Source organism: Mesoplodon densirostris, chromosome 10 (assembly GCF_025265405.1).
Source record: "Mesoplodon densirostris isolate mMesDen1 chromosome 10, mMesDen1 primary haplotype, whole genome shotgun sequence".
NCBI classification, from domain to species: Eukaryota; Metazoa; Chordata; class Mammalia; order Artiodactyla; family Ziphiidae; genus Mesoplodon; species Mesoplodon densirostris.
This window is the reverse complement of record NC_082670.1, coordinates 60,896,475-60,918,628: the sequence shown is the minus strand read 5'-3', so window position 1 is coordinate 60,918,628 and position 22,154 is coordinate 60,896,475. Positions and strand designations below refer to the sequence as shown.

At 44.6% G+C, this 22,154-nt stretch overlaps 1 protein-coding gene across 1 annotated transcript; it reads left to right on the top strand.

The window, feature by feature from the left end:
• Positions 1 to 5,889: 5,889 nt before the first annotated feature.
• On the top strand, positions 5,890 to 9,069 carry LOC132496997 (transportin-1-like). The gene is given in 3 exon segments (XM_060109816.1): positions 5,890 to 5,996; positions 5,998 to 6,361; positions 6,760 to 9,069. Coding segments are annotated over 3 exon segments (2,652 nt in total). The 5' UTR covers positions 5,890 to 5,895; the 3' UTR covers positions 8,947 to 9,069.
• Positions 9,070 to 22,154: the final 13,085 nt, after the last annotated feature.

Below are 22,154 nucleotides of genomic sequence, written 5' to 3'. Positions count from 1 at the left end.
TTAGGAAAACATAGGAGGGAAATTTCCCTTGAACTGGTTAAAAGGGGGATGAGAGAAGCCAAGAGTGAGATCTTGGAACAATGAAGCAACTCTCCATTTTGTTTTGCTTTTCTGAGCATTACACCCAAGCACCATGCCACCCATTGGGCACCGCCGAAGGCACCCAGATGAGAAGTTAATGGCCTGGGCACAGGGTTCCATCTGCTAGGAGGCACCTTGTGAAAATTCACACCAAGGCACTCTGCAGGCTAGCGCAGGCTACCCAGTGCTGATGATACAGCCCTACTCTAGAAATGTTTGATTGGGTTCCCTAGAATCAGATCCTGAGATAGGAATCCCTAGGAAAGTGTTTTATTGGGAAGTATTCCTAGGAAGAAACTGGTAGGGGAGTGAAGAAGTGAGTCCAGAAAGAGAAGCAAGCCCAGCAATGACCCCTGGAAATCAATGTGACACCACTCCACAGTGGATTTCTACAGACAGAGTATGTCACACCTGGCTGTGTCCCAATCAAGGGCAAGGGAGCGAGACTATATACACTCCGGCACCCATCAGGCATTGGTTAGGGGCTGCCCCCAGGGGAGATGGCAACTCCCAGGCCCACCTTGCTCTCAGCTCCTTCAGACCAAGCAGACTCCAGCAGCCCCAACAAAGACGGTCATCCTCCAACGAAGGGGAGGGGCTGGCGGCTGGGAGTGAAAGCACCCAGGGTACCAGCGTGCACAAAGGGCTCTGAGGGGACACTGTGTCACACTGAAGTACCTGTGACAGTCCAGGGTCCAGTATTCCTTTCTCCAAGTTTTGCCCAAAGCCTGACCATGATAACGCTGACTCCATCTCAGCTATTCTGTGGCCTCACGGGGTTCTCACATTTCTTTGAGCTCACCATTAATGTACCTGGCTCAAAGACCTTTCAGACCTTCATGGAATGAGTTACAGAGCACCTTTCAGATATCGTTTTCTGCCTCTCTGTTCTTTTTCCAGGGAAGCATTTTCTGGCACCACCCAAAGCAATCCAAATATTAAACTGAAATGCTTTTATGAAGTTGGGCTGCCAGGCAAACCCAACATCCTTTTCCTTTTTTTCTTTCTTCCTGGGGCCCCTGTTTCTTGCTACCTTGCCCCTTAAGGATAAGCACAATGCTTGGCTACTACTCTAGATACCCCATTCATTGTGATTGTGATTGTCAGCTCAACACTAGCCAACAGATCACCGCTGTAAGCAGTGACATGGACTAACTTCACAGCTCCTAACACAACCATAAAGGCCCAGGACCACTTAATGCCAAGATAATCAGGAAGGAAGGACCCAGCTTCAAGTTGACAGCTGTCGTCTTGGACAACACAGCAAGTAAATGAAAGGAGGTGGAATCCACAGGGAAGGGGGTAAGACAGAGGGAGAACTAATGTTGGAAATGAATAACAGCAGAGTTCTCTCCACAACTTCTCCTCACCCCCCACTCCCAGCAGGCGGATACCCCGAAAAGGTGTCTCCAGACGCCTCTGCCCAGCCCTGCACAGTCTTCTCCCCACCTCACAACACCTCGCCCCCAGAGCCAGACACCCAAGGCAGTATAAATGCTGTCCTATATTTGAAATTATTGATGGGATATTTCATGAACTCATTTTCTTTTTTCTGTTCATGCCCAAATGCTCTGCCTTTAGCCTTTTCCTCTATAGTCTTTAGTTCTTCTGTGTGTTTCTTTATCTAGTTCTAAGGAGAATTTCCTTTCCTTTAGCTGGGTCACAAGAGCTGTGGAAACCTGGGTTCAAATCCCAGCTTGGTCGCTATTAAGCCATGTGACCTTGGGAACCTCCGTTTTCTCATCTGACAAATGGGGATAAATCCACCTTCCTTACAGGTCTGTGGAGAGGATGGATGAAATGAGGTCAACTCTAGGTAAAGCACCTGACATGTCGACATGCTCAATAAAGCCCGGCTCCCTCGCGGGCGCCTTCCCTCTCCCACAGCCCCACCGCACCTCCCAGGATGCCCCCGCGTTTCCCAGGCCGGCCCCTCTGGACAGCGAGGGACAGGAACCCAGATCGGGACAACGTTAACCCCGACCCCAAGCAGGCGAGTTTCAGCTGGTGTGGCCACACACACACACACACACACACACACACACACACACACACACACGCACGCACCGCGCTTGCTCCGGGCACCCCCGCGGGACCGGCACTGAGGCCCCACAGCGCACGGAGCGGGCTCTCGAGTCGGGAAGACAGAAGGGCTCCCCCTTCCCCGGCGGCGGCCCCGACCTGGTGGGCGCCAGAGCCCATGGCACTTACCCGGGGCGGGTCGAGCGGGGCAGCTGGGGGCGGGTCGTGCGGGGGGCGGCGGTGGGCGCGGGGCGGGCGCGGCGGCGGGCATGGCTCGGAGGCCTGGGAGCTAGGCGCGGGTCTTGGAGGCGCGGTGCCGCGGCTCGACGGCGGGGCGGGCGCGGCGTGAGCGGCGAGGAACCCGCTCCGCCCTCTCTCCTCGTTCCCTCCCGACGCCCGCCCCGCGCCGCGCAGCGCCGGGCAACAGCCACGGGGAACGTCTCTGGGGGCGCCGGCTTAGCAACCGCGAGCCGCTCAGCCTCTCTCCCCGCACCCGCACCCTCCCCTCCCTGCTCCGCGCGCCGAGCCGGGCGCTGCAGGTGGGCGAGGCCCGCTATGAACTTGCTCCCGCACCCCCAGTCTTCTCCAGGGAGCGCCCGAGGTGGCCCTCGGGGACCCCTCCGCAGCCCGCCTCTCTCCGCTCGCAGGGCGTGCCCTAGAGCCAGGCGTGGTCGGGCTTTGAAACTGAGCCTCGCCCACGTTCTCTGTGGGTGGCGGACCAAAGGCGTCCCCAGGACCCGGGCAGTCCTCGCCCCTCCTGGTCGTTCAGAGACCAGGCTTCCCTCACTGATCCCTTCCTCCTACGCCATCCCCGCTACGCTCACACATTGACCCTGCAGCCGTCCTATATCCTGCTTGCCCCACAGATTCAGAGAACTGCTCACACGCCGTCCACACCCGTGACCTCAAAGATACAGCCTGCAAACCTCCCTCCAGCCTCACGTCTTCCTGGTACCATCTAAAAGCTGCTCAATGGCCCTTGCGTTGTTTTACCCCTTCCAAGCCCACCACATATCTAATCCTCCCACTTGCAGATAGATCCCCCATGTTTGCAGTCACAATCCCATCTCCTCAAAGACTGGCTCCCAGGCCCCTCCTGGGAGAGATGATTAATGCTGGGAAGACCATGCCCATGTAGGGGAGCAGAATTTGCCACCCCAAACGATGTCTCTTTGGGATATTATTTTAAGCTGGTTATTTTCTGAGAAACAGCAGACATGGGAAAAACTCCGAAAACCAAGTAGGAGTTACCCCTGTGTAAGAAACATTTACATTGTAAAGGAAATCTCCATTTATTAGGTGTCTCCTTCACTGTACCTGGAAGAGGAGAAGAACCAAATCTCTCAAAATTCTTTTTTTTTCTTTCATTTCTAAGTCTTTCCTGAGTATTGTCACCTCATTTCTGAGTTTTTATTTTTTTATTATTATATGAAACATATATTGTTATTTCTCAACATTTTTAAAAGCCCTTGATATAGAGCAAGTATTATTTTCCAAAATTATTTGAGCACACAGTTATATTAATATATCATGAAGAAATGGTTCTATAGAAGGAATAAAAGAGAGTTCATGTGCAAGAACTAAGGAAAGGTATTTAAAGACATTTTTTTTTTCCCTTTGGTCCACTCTGCGAGGCTTGTGGGATCTTAGATGAGCCCCAGAACTCAACAGTGAAAGCACGGAGTCCTAACCACTGGACCATGAGGGAATTCCCTAGAAATTCTAATCAGTGGAGAAAGCAATGACAAATCTGCATCACAACCTTCCCCTTGTTTACTGTGCTTTTCATGGTAACCTCTACACCCTCAAGATCCTCTTTTGTCTTTAGTTGAGGATGGTGTTTAAGGTGAGGGCTTCAGCCATTTGGAAAGTTACTCAAGTTCTTCTGGGGCTCTCTCATGTATACATATTATTAAACTTAGCTTGATTTTTCTCCTGTTAGTCTGTCTCATGTCAATTCTGAGACCAGCCAGAAGATCCTAGAAGGTAGAGGAAAATTTGTTTCTCCCCAACATCCACATCTCCACATGGCCACTGACATGATTACAGCAATGGTCTTGATGTTGCCTTGATCCATCAGGTCACAGAGTGGCCTTGTCTGATGCTGGTGTTTTGTGAAATTGTTCACGTTCTGCAGAACACTAAGACTGAGGCCAGATCTGCTCCCGTATGTCAGGGTCTGTCTTTCTCTTCCTCACACATAACAAGAAGTCTAGGAGAAGGCTATTCTGTGCTGGTTCAGCATCTCAGGGGTAACCTTAGGTATAAATCTCTTTCCAGGCTTCCACATGGCCCCCTTCAACATATTGCCTTTTGCCCTCAGACTCAAGACTGTTGCCTCAGGGTCACAAAATGGCTGCAACAACCTCTGGAAGCCATTGTGTGCAAAGGAACTTCTGCTTCCAGCTGGTTGGATGGCCAGACAACCCAAAGTGATCATCAAGGACCATTTTCAGCAATCCAGTTCACCAACAGTGAACAAAATGACAAAGGACCTGCCTCCCAGTCGCTCCCCTCTAGTCAGGGGAGGCAGGTAATGAATTAGCAAGTATGGTGATAAATGACGTGGAGAAAACAAAGGAAGGAGAAGGGAATAGGGAGTGGGGACTGTTGTTATTTTAAGTTGGGCAGACAGGAAAGGCCTCACTGACAAGGTGACATTTGAGCAAAAGCCTGAAGGAAGAAACTATTTGGAAATTTCTCTTGGAGGTAAGTGCCCCTCAGCTACTTAAATATTTCCTTTTTAGAAACCATTGCAGCTACTCTTCCTGGCCCTATGATTTAGGAGTAAACAAAAGTTTTAAAAACTGAGTTTTAGGGAAAGGTTTAACTCTCATGGAGGAGAATTCAGATGACTTGTATTTTCTTTCTTGAAAAGCAGCAGTTCAGCAATGTTTAATTACTGGCTAGATAATCATTTATATGTTCATTATATATACACATTAAACATACAAGGAACAACTTAGTTCAAGTTATCAGATTACCTCCCAGCAGTGAGGGATAAACATGATACATCTTTTTTTTTTTTGGCCACACTGTGCAGCGTGTGGATTCTTAGTTCCCCGACCAGGGATTGAACCCATGCCCCCTACAGTGGAAGTGTGGAGTCTTAACCACTGGACTGCCAGGGAAGTCCCTAAACATGATACATCTTCTCGAACACTGGAAGAAAATGCTAGTTACCTACTCCTATTTTCCCTTTCTGACCTAGTAACAGACCCCAATTTTAAGCTGACCACACTGCAACCTAGAATAAAGAATAGATTTTCTAGCCTCCCTTTGTTACTGAACCAAACTAGGGTCTGCTCACCCACCATGCAGCAAAGACAATCTACTGACACCAGATTGTGATGAAGGAAAGTACAGTGTTTATTGCAGGACACCACACAAGGAGAATGGGCAGCTCATGATCAAAAGACCTGAACACCTCCATGGCTTTTAGGGAAGGGTTTTCAAAGGCAACATTTGGGATGAGGGTTGCAGCTCGTGGACTTTCTTCTGATTAGTTGGTGGTAAGGTAACAGGGTGATTTTTCAGGAATCTTAATCATCAACCTTCTGGTTCCAACCCATCTGGGGTCTACTTGCTTGAGGTCAGCATGTAGTCACCATCCTCCATCTGGGTAGTTGGTATCAGTTTCTGCAGAACAATTTAAAGATATGCGTCGGTTCCTTGTGCTTGGTGGCCATGGCGGCAACAGCAGCAGACATTGGCAGCCCAGCTGCTAGGATCAGTTCCCCTGGGTTTCACCATCCCAGACTTCCTTCAGGGTGCCCCAGGCAGCAAACCAAGATGGAGTATGAGTGGAAACCTGACGAGCAAGGGCTTTAGCAGATCCTGCAGCTGCTGAAGGAGTCCCAGTCCCCCGACACCACCATCCAGAGAACCATTCTAGAAACTGGAACAACTCAATCAATATCCAGACTTTAACAACTACCTGATTTTTGTTCTTACAAAATTAAAATCTGAAGATGAACCCACAAGATCATTGAGTGGTCTCATATTGAAGAATAACGTGAAAGCACACTTTCAGTATTTCCCAAATGGTATAACAGACTTTATTAAGAGTGAATGTTTAAACAATATTGGTGACTCTTCTCCTCTGATTAGAGCTACTGTAGGCATTTTGATTACAACTATAGCCTCCAAGGGAGAACTGCAGAATTGGCCTGACCTCCTACCAAAACTCTGTAGCCTGCTGGATTATGAAGATTACAGCACTTGTGAGGGAGCATTTGGTGCCCTTCTTTGTGAAGATTCGTGAAGATTCTGCTGAGATTTTATTTTTTATTTTTATTTTTTAATTTTTTATTAGTTTCTGCTTTATAACAAAGTGAATCAGTCATACATATACATCTGTTCCCACATCCCTTCCCTCTTGCGTCTCCCTCCCTCCCACCCTCCCTATCCCACCCCTCCAGGCGGTCACAAAGCACCGAGCTGATCTCCCTGTGCTATGTGGCTGCTTCCCACTATCTGTCTACCTTACGTTTGGTAGTGTATATATGTCCATGCCTCTCTTTTGCTTTGTCACAGCTTACCCTTCCCCCTCCCCATATCCTCAAGTCCATTCTCAGTAGGTCTGTGTCTTTATTCCTGTTTTACCCCTAGGTTCTTCATGACATTTTTTTTCTTAAATTCCATATATATGTGTTATCTGCTGAGATTTTAGATAGTGATGTTTTAGATCGTCCTCTCGACATCATGATTCCTAAATTTTTACAGTTCTTCAAGCACAGTAGTCCAAAAATAAGGCCTCATGTTGTTGCGTGTGTCAATCAGTTTATCATCAGTAGAACTCAAGCTCTGATGTTGCACTTTGATTCCTTTATTAAGAATCTCTTTGCATTGGCTGGTGATGAAGAACCAGAGGTACAGAAAACTGTGTGCTGGGCACTTGGGATGTTGCTTGAAGTTTGAATGGATCGCCTGCCTCCTCACATGCACAATATAGTTGAGTACATGCTACAGAGGCCCCAAGATCAAGGTGAAAATGTGGTTTTAGAAGCCTGCGAATTTTGGCTTACTTTGGCTGAGCAACCAATATGCAAAGATGTACTCATAAGGCATCTTCCTAAGTTGATTCCTGTGTTAGTGAATGGCATGAAGTACTCAGATATAGATATTATCCTACTTAAGGGTGATGTTGAAGAAGATGAAACAATTCCTGATAGTGAACAGGATACAAGGCCACGTTTTCATCGATCAAGGACAGTGGCTCAGCAGCATGACAAAGATGGAATTGAAGAGGAAGATGATGATGATGAAATTGATGATGATGATACAATTTCTGACTGGAATCTAAGAAAATGTTCTGCGGCTGCCCAAGATGTTCTTGCAAATGTGTATTGTGATGAGCTTTTGCCACACATTTTGCCCCTTTTGAAAGAATTACTTTTTCATCATGAATGGGTTGTTAAAGAATCAGGCATCTTGGTTTTAGGAGCAATTGCTGAAGGTTGCATGCTGGGCATGATTCCATACCGACCTGAGCTCATTCCTCACCTTATTCAGTGCCTCTCTGATAAAAAGGCTCTTGTGTGTTTCATAACGTGCTGGACTCTTAGCCGCTATGCACACGGGGTAGTCAGCCAGCCCTCAGACACGTACCTGAAGCCATTAATGACAGAACTGCTAAAGCGTATCCTGGATAGCAAGAAGAGAGTACAAGAAGCTGCCTGCAGTGCCTTTGCTACCCTGGAAGAGGAGGCTTGTACAGAAAGTGTTCCTCACCTTGCTTATATACTTGATACCTTGGTCTTTGCATTTAGTAAATACCAGCATAAAAACCTGCTCATTCTTTATGATGCCATAGGAACGTTAGCAGATTCAGAAGGACATCACTTAAACAAACCTGAATGTATTCAGATGCTAATGCCTCCACTGATTCAGAAATGGAACATGTTAAAGGATGAAGATAAAGATCTCTTCCTTTTACTTGAGTGCCTATCTTCAGTTGCCACAGTCCTGCAGTCTGGCTTCCTTCCATACTGTGAACCTGTGTATCAGCGTCGTGTAAACCTAGTACAGAAGACTCTTGCACAAGCAATGCTGAACAATGCTCAACGAGATCAGTATGAGGCTCCAGATAAAGATTTTATGATAGTGGGTCTTGATTTACTCAGTGGCCTGGCTGAAGGACTTGGAGGCAACATTGAACAGCTAGTAGCCCGAAGTAACATTCTAACACTAATGTATCAGTGCATGCAGGATAAAATGCCAGAGGTTAGACAGAATTCCTTCACCCTGTTAGGTGACCTGACAAAAGCTTGCTTTCAGCATGTTAAGCCTTGTATAGCTGATTTCATGCCAATATTGGGAACCTACCTAAATCCAGAGTTGATTTCAGTCTGCAATAATGCCATATGGGCAACTGGAGCAATCTCCATTCAAATGGGTATAGAGATGCAGCCTTATATTCCTATGGTGTTGCACCAGTTTTGCACCAGACCCAACACACCAAAGACATTGTTAGAGAATACAGCAATAACAATTGGTCGTCTTGGTTACGTTTGTCCTCAAGAGGTGGCCCCCATGCTACAGCAGTTTATAAGACCTTGGTGCACCTCTCTGAGAAACATAAGGGACAATGAGGAAAAGGATTCAGCATTTTGTGGGATTTGTACCATGATCAGTGTGAATCCCAGTGGAGTAATCCAAGATTTTATATTTTTTTGTGATGTTGTTGCATCATGGATTAATCCAAAAGATGATCTGCGAGACATATTCTGTAAGATCCTTCATGGATTTAAAAATCAAGTTGGGGATGAAAATTGGAGGTGTTTCTCTGACCAGTTTCCACTTCCCTTAAAAGAGTGTCTTGCAGCTTTTTATGGTGTTTAATCTCATACACTTATGCTGCAGTCCCATAATTAGGGGTCCTTCAGTCTTGGAGACTATGAGGGAGCCTCTGCACCCAGGGAAGATGTTACCCTTTACAGGGAGGAAGGATAAACCAGTAGGGAATACAGTACAATCCCAGCCCTACTGGGAGGGGCTGGAGGGAGGTGTTGCCATCACTGTATTAAGTCGCTGTTGGGAAACGTTTTAACATCTGGAGCCTTTGTGGGTGGAAATCTGTCTCCAATTACAACGCTGCACTAGATGTGAAGAGGCAAAAAAAAAAAAAAAAAAAAGAAAAAGAAAAAGTTATTCAATCTACTCACAAAACAATACATCCTGGAATATTATGGGGAATTGTACCAAAACAAGAACCATATAAATGATGCATAGGGATGAGAAAGAGGAAAAATTCTATAGCACAATAAAGGAAACCTAAGAATGGGGATTAGAAAACAGTAAAGTTTTTTTTTTAATTTAAAGGTTTTTATAAAATTTCCCACATGATGGGGACTTGTTTTTGCATACTGATGAAGAACTACACAAATGAAAGCTAATAAGAGTTAAAATCAGCTTGCCTACCCATAGTAGAAGTAGGTTCTTGGAAGTTACAATTTAAGGTACCCCAAAAAGCTAGAAATAAAACAAAACAAATTTAAACAATGAAGCACCCTGTGAAATGCCAGATGAGTCACTCCTTTTAACTCTGTGGGATGGGCAGGGAGGGAGGAATAAATGGGGTTGGACATATCAAACTAAAGATTGACATCTTGACTTTGCATTAAGACATTAATGTAGTGGATATAATTTGATGGTTGTACTTCATTAGATTTAATTTCTCGGCCAAGAGGTCATTTTTAAAGTGCAGTTTAAGGTTCAAGCATGCATTCTGGCTCACAGTGATTGAAAGTACTTTAAATTAGTGGGAAAGTAGCATGCTTGCATCACATAGAGTGAGATTGGTATTCAGTTACCTCTGTTGCGCCAGTTTGTGTTGCAGTTTACCAATTCAATATAGCCCTGCATTTAAAATTCCTTTTTAAGATTTGTGGATTTTATTTTTATTAAGAATACAGATATAAAGTACTGTAGTTTACAGCTAGGCCTTGAAATATCTTTTTAGGATCTGTTAGGAATAAGATTGATATTGTATTGCGTGTAACCTGCACAATGTGGAAAGCTGATAAACCTGTGCAAAATCTTTGCCTCTGTGCTGTCAGTGTGATGTGCTTTCTGCATGGCTATATACTACTAGTGATTTTATCAAAACTTCTAAAACTTAAATTACATGGTAAAGGATCTGTAAGAGGCTGCATAAATGTTAGTTGGCACATAAACACAATTGTAGAAGTTGAAGACATGATTGCTATATTTCAGTGTTTATTCCCACTCAACATATTACCTTCTAAGCTTTCTTTTTTTGTTCAAAGCATGATCTTAAAGATATGTTTAAGTTAATGGATGTAATGTAGGTTTCCTACACTGTACTGGCACATGTTGGTGGCCCTCTGTGCCCTAGATATATGTACACAGGGTGCAAGTAAAAAGCTACAGAGTGAAAGTTGGTTTGGATCCTCTTCATTTCATTTGTTTAGCTTTTCTGTTATTTTTCTCTACTGACATGTATTCCTGTGAATAAATCGTTGTTAAGTTAAAAAAAAACAGATATGCGTCAGATTGTTATATATATTCCTTGAGGAAGAACCCGGACTCTGTTTTATCATTGAATTATTGTTTAAGCTATCCTTACTTTTCTTGCTTGACTGCTTTTCCTTTGTTTCTGCATTCCCTCACGTCCCTAATTAGTAACTGCTTGAGTCCACTTTGGAACTCAGGAAAAGCCTAGGAGACTAAAGCGTTTTTCTGCAAACAAGAAACAGGGGACCCAGGGGACTTTTGAATCTGGAAAGGGCCCACAGGGACCTTCTCAGTGTTACCCTCCCCCACCTTTTCTTTAATACTCCTCCATCCTGAGGGGTACAGGGGCAGGAGAAGAAAGGGAATAAAGCTTTGGATAGAAACTTAGCAGGGGAACTCCATTTTAGGGGGTCTCAGTTTCACTGTCTACCTCTCAGCCCTCACCTCCTGCCAGTCCTCCAGGAATGCTCTGGGCTCCAGCTAGTGCAAATTCCTTGCTTTGTCTTGGGCAGCATCTGTTTCCATCCACTGCTCCATCTGCCCCTGTGCGGCCCTTACTCAGTCATCATCTCCTCACCCTAAGTAAACTGCCAATGCATGATTCAAGCCCTAACTCCCTACTAGCAGGAAGATAGGAAAGTAGGGTGTTTGAAATGGCTGCATCGTGGTCAATCTGGTTTCCCTCCAGTACTGACAAGTGACCCAGTCAGTGGCACATTCCATTCAGCCGGTGATTCCTATCGAAATTGAAGTCAGTCAGAATGCCTCCGTTGGCTTCAGCAGACTCATCCCATTTGACCCAAGTCCACTCACTCCAGTAGACTTCTTTCAACAAGGAAGTCAGGGAATTCCCTGGTGGTCCAGTGGTTAGGACTCAATGCTTTCACTGCTTTCAGCTGCTGGGGCCCAGGTTTGAACCCTGATCAGGGAGCTAAGATCCCGCAAGCCGAGCGGCATGGCCAAAAAAACAAAAATCAAGGAAGAAGTCGAAACTCTTGCCTAAGATAAAATGAAGGATTTCCTGTGGAGGACATTGATGCATACGATCACTCTTCTCACTCTGGTTCAGATAACTGTGTGTCAGCTGTGTGTAGACATGATTTCAGGAATATATCAAAGATACGATACCACTTTTTCTGGATACAAGCCCCTGCTTTTAAACGAATCAGTTTATTTCCGATGTCTGCTAAACTTACCATCTGGGCCCTTCCGATGCCCAAGAATATGGCACTCGGTGCAGTAAAAAGCAAGATGCAGATAATTGTTTCTGTATTATAGCAATAAAAACAAACTCATTTGCAAAACTACTAAATGATCTTCAAATGTGGAATGGTAATAAAAGGCAAGTCCGAAATATTCTCCAGCCCTTACAGTATAGTAGCAGATTCAGGGCAAGATTTCAAGTATCATAGGACATGACATTCTCAGAACACTGCCTATAATTAGGCATAAAAGCTAGAAAAATTGGGCTTAAGTCTGAAAAAGATAGACTGTAGTACAAAAATATGTGTAATCTCTCTTGAATTACAAACTTGCCTTCAAAAAAAAAGAAGAGATAATAAGTAAATGATATCCAGTCCTAAGATTCCAGAATAAAACACGTAGGCACACAAAGTTAAAGCTGTACATATACACAAACATGTTTGCAAAATGTGATGTATGGTTCATGCCTATGTATGGGCCACACTGAAACTGAGAATGTTATAAAGAAATTCCTCAGTTAGGGCTCAAATTCTCTTACATAAAAATTTTAAATAAATATATTAGTAGGGGCCTCCCTGGTGGCGCAAGTGGTTGGGAGTCCGCCTGCCGATGCAGGGGATACGGGTTCGTGCCCCGGTCTGGGAGGATCCCATATGCCGCGGAGCGGCTGGGCCCGTGAGCCATGGCCGCTGAGCCTGCGCGTCCGGAGCCTGCGCGTCCGGAGCCTGTGCTCCGCAACGGGGGAGGCCACAACAGTGAGAGGCCCGCATACCGCAAAAAAATAAAAATAAAAAATAAAAAATAAAAAATATATATATATTAGTGATTCAGTTGGCCTCAAATAAATTCTTCCTGTTTGTCTTAGTATCATATAAAGGATAGAAGTTCACCTTGGATATAAGTGCTGTCCTCAAAGATAAACAGAAACAAAGTAGACAGACCTTTCCTGATTCTTGTATTTAGCTGAAAGTTGCTGCTGTGGGACAGGGGTCTGCAGACTATACAGACAGTGCAGCCAAATCTGGCTTGGTGCCAATCTGTGTAAATAAAGATTTATTGGAATACAACCATGACTATTCATCTACATATTGTCTATGCTGCTTTTGAATAGTTGTGGCAGAGACCATATGACCCACAAAGCTAAAACTATTTATTATCTGGTCCTTTACAGAGAAGTTTGCAGGCCACTGCTGTTGTGTCAGCACATTCTGTGTTCTGTCTTTGGCTGAAATGGAGAAGTGCAAGCCACCAAATTTTACTTCCTTATGTGTTGAATAATGATGAGAACTTTTTTGGAAAAAAATTAAAGTTTCTCATTCTCAGGTTCGCGACAGTCATTTTGCTTTAATCTAACCCTTTTGGCGTCCAACCCACTTGGTAGATTTAGCTCCTTCTCTGAATATTCTTAAAATCTCTACCAAGTGGAGAAGCCCAGTATGGGAAGAGAGATGAACATTTCTGAACCATCTATCAGGAGCTTCCACAGAGGGACTCCTCTTTTAAAACCCAGAACTCTGTGAGATGGGGTCATTTTTGCCATTCTTCTGAGGCTGTCTCCTGTTTTTAAACACTTGAGAAAGCCGAGAATCAGAGAGCTTAAGAAACTCAGCCAAGGTCACACAATAGCATAATAATATGCAGAGGCAGAATTGGAATCCAGGTCTGTCTGATTCCAATGCACATGCTCCTTCCACCATACCTTGCTGCCTGATCAATGTATTCATTTATTCACTCAGTGAATAATCACTGAGCACTTTGGGGGTATCTGCTATGTTCAGTCATTATGTCAGACCCCGAGGACACAAAGATCACGAAAAACAATGAAGAGGAATTGACCAGGGTTACATTTCAAATAAGATTGATGTGACCTCCCACAGGTCAGAATCCTCTCAATCCATAATTTAATTTAAAAAATTAAGAGTATCCATATCCTTATGAAAGATAGTTCCATGATTATATCTTCCTAAAAGATGTAGTGTTGACTAGTTAGATTGTAACCCTGAAGTATAAGCATAATATATAGACTGTTGACATCATATCAGAGAAGTTGCCTGGCTCATGAATTAAAGCAATTTCTCAAACCAATTTAGTTTTTAAAAATCTAGATTACCTTTGAATTTCTATTAACCACAATACCAGACTTAATTCTGGTGTCCTGTTGGCATGGTACCCACCAGACAGTGATGACATACATAGTCACTATTCCCTAGTCTCTAACTTGGGTGTCTTTATTTCTTCAATGTAGTCTTGGGCAATTTTTTTTGGTCTAATGCTGAAGATATTGGAAGTTCATTTTACAGTCTTGACAGAGCATCTTTAATTTCCAACAGCTGCTCTGGTTACTTAAGGGATGATTATATTATTTCTTTCCACTGAATCTTCATAGCTGTATGAAGCCTTTCATAGAATCCTCAAAGTGGTAAAAAAAAAAAAGTATTATACACATTGCAACTCTAAATAGTGTTTTATATATAAATAGTGAAGATTCCAGTAGAAACAGCAAATGTAAATCTGTGCTGGAACAAGTGACTGGTATGTGGTTTCACACAGTCAGAAAGGTTGTTTGTTTTAAAAAAGCAAGTAGGATGGGAATTCCCTGGCAATCCGGTGGTTAGGACTCGGCGCTTTCACTGCTGAGGGCCTGGGTTCAATCCCTGGTTGGGGAACTGAGACACTGCAAGCCAGGTAGTGCAGCCAAAAAATAAGATAAAATTTAAATAAATAAATAAATAAGCAAGTAGGAGGCTCAACAGTGAATATGTGAAATCTGATCATCACTGCATCAGCAATCTACTGACCCCTAATGCTCAAGAGCTGTCTATCTTGAAACTGTCAAACAGTTGGCAGGAAGTTATCTATACATTTGTTATTCTCAAACTAAGCACAGTGACAGAACCACAGTTACAGGTAAACCAAATCCTCCCCACTCACCCCAGAATAAGTCACATATTCCAGTGTGAAACTGACCAATTATTAATTAATGGCTGAAAAAAAAAGACTAAGGCTCTTGTGCAACACTCCACTTTGAACTCCTTACAGCAAAAACAGGAGTAAATATCTTGTAAAATCAACCACAGTAGTCAGGACAAAATTATGCCTAGAGACAAAGCAGAGACGGTTATTGGCAAAAGTCCTTACCAAATGACAGCATAGGAAGCCTCGTAAAATTGGTGGGACATACAAGAGGAAGGAGCAGCCTGTATTGTGTGTGTGTGCATGATAGAAGTTTCTTCAACTTAGATTGGGACAAAACACTGCAAAATGTAATCTAACTGTTGACACAAGTGTGGCACATACACAAGGGAGAAGCGCTCAATGACTTTCATGGAGCAGGAGGAGAGATTGTTTGGGCAGCTCTGTTGTAAACTAGAAAACAAGTGTTGGGTCGGGGTTAATGGAGCATCAGCCACACCTGAAGCAAAAAAGAGTATTTCTGTACAGTTCAGGGCCTGCTGCTGCAGGCCAGTCCATACACAGCTTTATTGACAGAGGTCAGGCAGTAGTCGTCAACATGCCATCTGGTCGGGGTATCATGTCAGGTGAGCCACTGAAAATCACGAGCATGATCAAATCACAGCGACTTAGCCTCTGCCCTCTCGGCATGCTGTGAGAAGAAATCGGCAACAAGAATCTGTTTTGCATGATTTATATGAAACATACTCAAGTATGATAGCAGTCAAGAAGAGGTGTGCTTCCATTAAATTATGGAGAGGAGGATGAGGTTATAATAATGGTTTTTTCATGTCGCTGATAATGTAAAGAAAGACCTCTTCTGTGATTCCAAGTGGCAAGTGTCAGTGACATGCTTAGAGACGGTTGAGCTTCTAACCTCAAACCTCACAATTGTAAATATTGAAAATAAGATAGGGGAATTCCCTGGAAGTCCAGTGGTTAGGACTCTGTGCTTCCACTGCTGGGGGCTCGGGTTTGATCCCTGGTTGGGGAACTAAGATCCCACATGCTGTATGGTATGGTCAAAAAAAAAAAAAAAAGAGGTATCAGAATTACACAAGGAGGTTGAACTGTGGTACAAAAGACTCTATCACCAAGTAGGATTTTTTCCTCAACAATTATTTTCTTCATTCATCAGAGAAAGAAGTCAATATATTACTGAACCTGTTAAAAAGTCACATTCAAACACTGTACCAGACCATGAAGAAATTCTTTCCTGGGCCAAGTCAATCAAGGGCGGAACAGGACTGCAGGCAGTGTTCCCTTCCAGGCTCAAACATTCACCCTCCTGGGATCCTAATGCAGTGTAACTGTTGGCCTAGCAGCCCTGGAGTACAGCCTTCAGTAAGAAATTGCTCCAATATCCAAACCAATTAACAGAGCTATCAATACACCTTCTGGTGTCCTGTGTGCCTAAAATTATGATTTAGTAGAAGCAAAGAGTTAGAAAAGAAAACAGCTGGAGAGTTAGCATGACCTGCTATTCAAGCTGGCAGATATAGATACCTTAGTGAGGGAAAAAAAAATACTCTTCTCCTAGGTGATCTGAAACTATTATTATTAATCTTGAGTTTTTAATGTCTTGCTTTGTAATATTTGAAAGTTGTGATGATTTTTTTGAACCTAAATTTGGTAAATGGTGTGATCCAAATTCCCATGAGTTGTCTAAATTTAAAAATAGAATAAATTCTCAAATAAGCATATTAAAAACAAACAAAAGGCAACTGCAGCATAGCTATTTTTGCATTATGAAAGCAGGGCAGCCGTGGCTGCATCTGGATAGCCATTGTTCTGTGTGTAGTCCTGTTCTTTGTTTTTCACACTTGTATAGAACTTTTCCAGTCTGAAATTTCAAGAATTTTGCAAGTGTTCCATGAACCTTTAGACCATCCCACTTACACTGAGAGTAGGTGGAGAACAGGAGACCCAGGGAAATGAAAGAGCCTCTTCTGTGTCAGAGAAGAGAATAAGGATGGGAAAAAAAATGTCCTAACTTTGTTCTGGTTCATTTTTAATAATGTCATTTCTTGCAGCATTTTAGCAACAAGAAAATTGGGGAAAAAAAAAACCAACCTTAGGGGTTTCCCTGGTGGCGCAGTGGTTGAGAATCTGCCTGCCAATGCAGGGGACATGGGTTCGAGCCCTGGTCTGGGAAGATCCCACATGCCGCGGAGCAACTAGGCCCGTGAGCCACAACTACTGAGCCTGCGTGTCTGGAGCTTGTGCTACACAACAAGAGAGGCCGTGACAGTGAGAGGCCCACGCACCGTGATGAAGAGTGACCCCCGCTCTCTGCAACTAGAGAAAGCCCACACACAGAAACGAAGACCCACCACAGACAAAAATAAACAAATAATTTAAAAAAACAAAAAACCAACCTTAAATGATCCCTAAGTTTCAGAGAAGGTAGAAAAATGTAGATTTTTTTAAAGCTATTTTCAGGAAAGCATTTAAAAATCACAATTATCTAACAAAGCAAAACTGATAATTATATAATTCCACAGCACTTGGCAGCAAGATAACTTTTGTTTAAAGGGACAGGCGGGATTCATTGTATTCCTTCCTGTCTACAGAACTTGGTGCCTCAGGCCTCTAGAGATCTCTAGTGCAAAACAAGGTTAACATCAATCAAATGCCTTGCAGGAACAGACACTATCTTAGTCTTTAGGAAAACAAAAGTTGAAGAGTATAAATGGAAATTAATGGTAATGAAAAAGTCAAGACATGGTTGAAAGAAGGCTTTCTCTAAAAAATGAAAGCAAATGACACATAATCAGTGACAGAAGACTTGGTTCCCAGAAAGATGGCACTTCCTACACCTTGAACTTTAAGAAGGTATCAGCAGGTCTTTGGAAGAGGTGTTGGGACAGGAAGACTTGATTGAGAAGTGATGAGCACAGCAGGGAAACTGAGGCCCCAGGAGTGATGGAGACGTTTGGGAGTAAGATCAGAAAAGACAGAAGGGAGGCAGAAGGCAGAGCTCAAAGGACAGCATTTATTACCGCTCCCACGCCCCTGCCAGCCAGTTGTCCAAGCTCCTCCAGCACATGCCGCATCCTAGTTGACCAGATGACTAAAGCCTTTGGTCCCCTTCAGTCAGCCAGAACTTTCATCCCAGGCTCTGCTCTCTGTGACTTGACAACTGAGGCTAATGGTTCAACCAAACTCCTTCTTCCTCGAGTGGCTCAGAAAAGCTGATGCCGTAACCTGGTCTATGGGCTAAGTTGTGTCCCCCCTCCCCAGATTTGTGTGTTAAAATCCTAACCCCCAGTACCTCAGAATGTGACTGTGTTTAGAGAGAGGGTCTTTAAAGAGGTGATTAAGTTAAATGAGGTCATTAGGGTGGGCTCTAATCCAGTAGGATTGGTGTCCTTATAAGAAGAGGAAATTTGGACACAGACACACACAGAGGGAGGACCATGTGTAGACACAGGGAGAAGACGGCCGTCTACAAGCCACGGAGAGAGGCCTCAGGAAAGACCAAACTGCCAACACCTTGATCTCAGACTTCGAGCCTCCAGAAGTGAGAATATACAATTTCATTGTTTAAGTCCTCCAATCTGTGGTACTTTCTTATGGCAGCCCCATATAAACAGACTAATATACCTGCTTATCATTAGTGGGGTGACAGCCCTAGCCAAGAAGGGCTCTAGTTCTCCTTCCATATGTAGAAAAGGCAGCCGCCTCTGCAGTGCACAGAACTCCCCCTGCCCCTCCCTGACGAACCTACCCCACACACCTACTCCTATCAGTGCAGGGTGAAAAAAGGGTGTGTAGACCCTTCAGATTGCAGGCTCTCACTTGATTTTTTAAAATATCTCCTGTAAAAAGGGTAGACAAACAGTGTTCATCCCTTGGCAAAGACTCTTTCTCAGATATATTTGCGGATTGCCATTCACTTGGACTAAACTGCGGTGGCTTCATTCCACCTGGACACCCCCAGGAAGCCTATGCATTTTTTCTTTCTTTGAGTTAAATACAAAGAAGGAACAGAAGGGATGAGAAATTCAGCCACATGCACCTTCTTCCTCCATGTCCTGGTCCCTATACACACACACACACATGCACACACACGCACGCACGTGTGCACACACACACGCATGTGCACGCACACACACACACACGTGTCCTGCCTACTCACAGCTGTGCCCTTGGGGCCAGGCCACATTCCCCCCTCCTGCGGCACAGGCAGCCTGACAGACTAACATCTCCAGAGTCTACTTTTATTCTAATGGGATTTCTTCTTCTTTCAAAATTTTATCTGAAAGCCCTTGATAGGAGGAAGATTAAGAGTTCTTCCAGAAAATGCCTGAATTACAAACTCAGGTGTCCCTAAAAACTCTAACCTGACTTGGGTCCTTAAGAGCAGAGTTTTGATGAGCTGAGAGAATTGATGATCAAGGTCACTCATCCTGTGGTTGATTCCAAGGATTCCAATGTTTGGCATCAGGCACACTGCATCTTCTCCCTTTTGTCCAGCTGTTCAGACATCTCGCAGTCCCAGAGGGAGGGATAAAGTGTTTCCCCCTCGCTCTAACCCAGAAGCTTTGAGTAAAACGGAAAAAGTCACCAACCAGGTCTGTTGTGTTTCCTCCTCTGTAAAGTCAGGAACATTCTACGTGAGAGGCTCTTTCCCTCCCTTGGATATGGCTGAGCCCTGTACTGGCCCCGGGGTCCCACTCCGGGGCCGATGAGACCAAAGACATGGTGGGAAAGAAGCCCTGAAGCTCTCACCCAGGGAAAGGGACTTTGTGAGCGGTGACAAAAACCAGATGCTCCCCCCACCGCTGCCAAATTAGCACCTGAAAGATCAGCAGTCAGAATGGTCAAAGGACCCCAGAAAATTGGAAACACGATGACATCTGCATGAAGGAAAACTGAAGGGAGGAGGAAATTGGTGGACTAGAAGATGGAAGAAAACTGTTTTTATTTCAAGAAAACTTCTACCCTTTTAATCTGTGTACAGTTCAAACAAACTTACCTGTGAACCCCACGGGCTAGTGCTGGAGAGGAGAGTCCTGAGGGACAGGGCTAGATGGAGCTCTTAGAGCCTCAGTTCTCACCTGTGTGATGGGTGTGATCATGACATCTCCCTCATGGGGTTGCTGTGAGTACTCACTAGGGTGGTACCTGCATAAGCCACCACTGAAGTACTCACTCACTAAACGACAGCTGTTCTTGTTGCTGTTTGCTCTCCCTCAAGCCCCATAGCTAGGTGAGTGTGTCCTTAGAGCTTAGGAAAGACACCAGGGAAGGCAGCAGGAAGATGCCATCATTTGGGAGACTCAAGGGCAAGGATGCTCTCGGGGAGTATCCTTGAATTAAGATTACTAAGAATAGGACATAGCAGGGTCAGGTGATAAAGTTCAAGGTGTAATTGATGGACAACCTTAGAAGCTGAGGTGCCCTCTTATTTACTGCTGGCTGCAGATGCACACCAGTTGGATGGGGATCAGTTGGATGAGAAGCATAGGACAGAGTTGATCTGTGAGGCCTCAAGGGGTGTCTTGAAGAGCATCCTTTCCTACTGGATTAGCATCACCTCTTAATATCACTTTGTAAGCACCTGAGTCGATGGGGGTCAAATTCTTCTCTGACTGCCTCTTTGAGCAACAAATATCTGCCCTCCTGCACCTCTCTGTTTTGATCTCCATAAATATCTTTATTGTTTTTTGTGACCACACGTAGACTCCAAACTATTTTTAAAATCCCACTTACAGAGTACTCAAGATCACCATCAACAATTTGGAATTAAATTTTTGTTTTACAAAAGTGGGTTGAACCAAAGAGCCTCCTCTTCATAGCTTGAGTTTTCAGGGAGCAACTGACCTTCGCCACATTTCCATCTTTCTAAAACCCGACCCATATTCACAATGTTCAGCCACACCCCAGCTGAATACTTGAGTTGTCTGCAATTTTGTGCTCTCCTGAGGCTCCAGAAGTAGACATTTATTTGGGCACTTGTAGGAATGTTTCGCTAATAGAAATCCCTAGGGAATTCCCTGGCAGTCCAGTGATTAGGGCTCTGTGCTTCCACTGCTGGGGGCATGGGTTTGATCCCTGGTCGGGGAACTAAGGTCCTGCAGGCCACAAGTCACGCCCCCCCCCCAAAAAAATAAAAGAAAATCCCCGGGCTTCCCTGGTGGCGCAGTGGTTGAGAGTCTGCCTGCCGATGCAGGGGACACGGGTTCGTGCCCCGGCCCGGGAAGATCCCACATGCCGCAGAGCGGCTGGGCCCATGAGCCATGGCTGCTGAGCCTGCGTGTCCGGAGCCTGTGCTCTGCAACGGGAGAGGCCACAACAGTGAGAGGCCCGTGTACCAAAAAAAAAAAAAAAAGCCCTAAAAGTAAAAATGCTGGTAATATACATACAATGGAATATTATTCAGCCTTAAAAGGGAAGGAAATTCTGCAATATGCTACAACATGGATGGACCTTGAAGACATTATGTTGAGTGAAATAAGCCATTCACAAAAGGACGAATACTGTATGATTCCACTTCCCTGAGGTCCCTAGAGTAGTCAAAATCATAGACACAAACAGTGGAATGGAGGGTGCCAGAGGCTGGGCAGAGGGGAAGTGGGGAGTTGCTGTGCAATGGGTACAGAGTTTCAGTTTTGCAAAGTAAGAAAGTTCTGGAGATGGATGGTGATGGTGGGCACAACAGTGTGAATGTATTTAACACTGAAAAATGAAGACGGTAAATTGCGTGTTGTGTGTATTTTACCACAATTAAAAATGACAGCAATTAAAAAACAAAATGTAGGAATGCTGGGTCCAAAGTTGAATCCATTTTTAAACTTAACAGATACTGTCAGCATGGCCTCCAGGAAGGCCATCCTGATTTCATTCCCGCTGCCATGGGTAAGCCCACCTCCTACAGCCTCATCAGGGCGGGTGTCGCCCATCTTTTCTCCATCATGATTTGGTTTTGGCAAACAGAATGGCAGAAAAATGGAAAAGAGGGCAGATACTGACTCTCAACTTGAAGTGTAAAAAGGGATGTTCATCTGGGGACTTCCCTGGCGGTCCAGTGGTTAAGACTCTGTGCTCCCACTGCAGCGGACATGGGTTCTATCCCTGGTCGGGGAACTAAGATTCCTGTATGCCGCGTGGCACAGCCAAAAAAAAAAAAAGGGTGTTCACCTGCTTGGTCCCTCCAGACACTCTAGAGTAGCCACAAAGGAAACGTCTTGGGAGTTATTCTCATTCTCTTCTCCTATCCCACTCCCTAACCTTAAAATGACTCCAAATACCACAGGGTGGCTGACACAGTTGCCTGAAACAGCTGTCCTGCAGAATTACAAAAACTTGGGCTAAAAATAGTCTCAGTCTCTAAAAAGGTTAGGCCCCTGGGAACAAAGCCCTCTCAGGAATGTCCCCACCTCCGTCCAGCTGACCCAGCTCTGTCCCCAGAG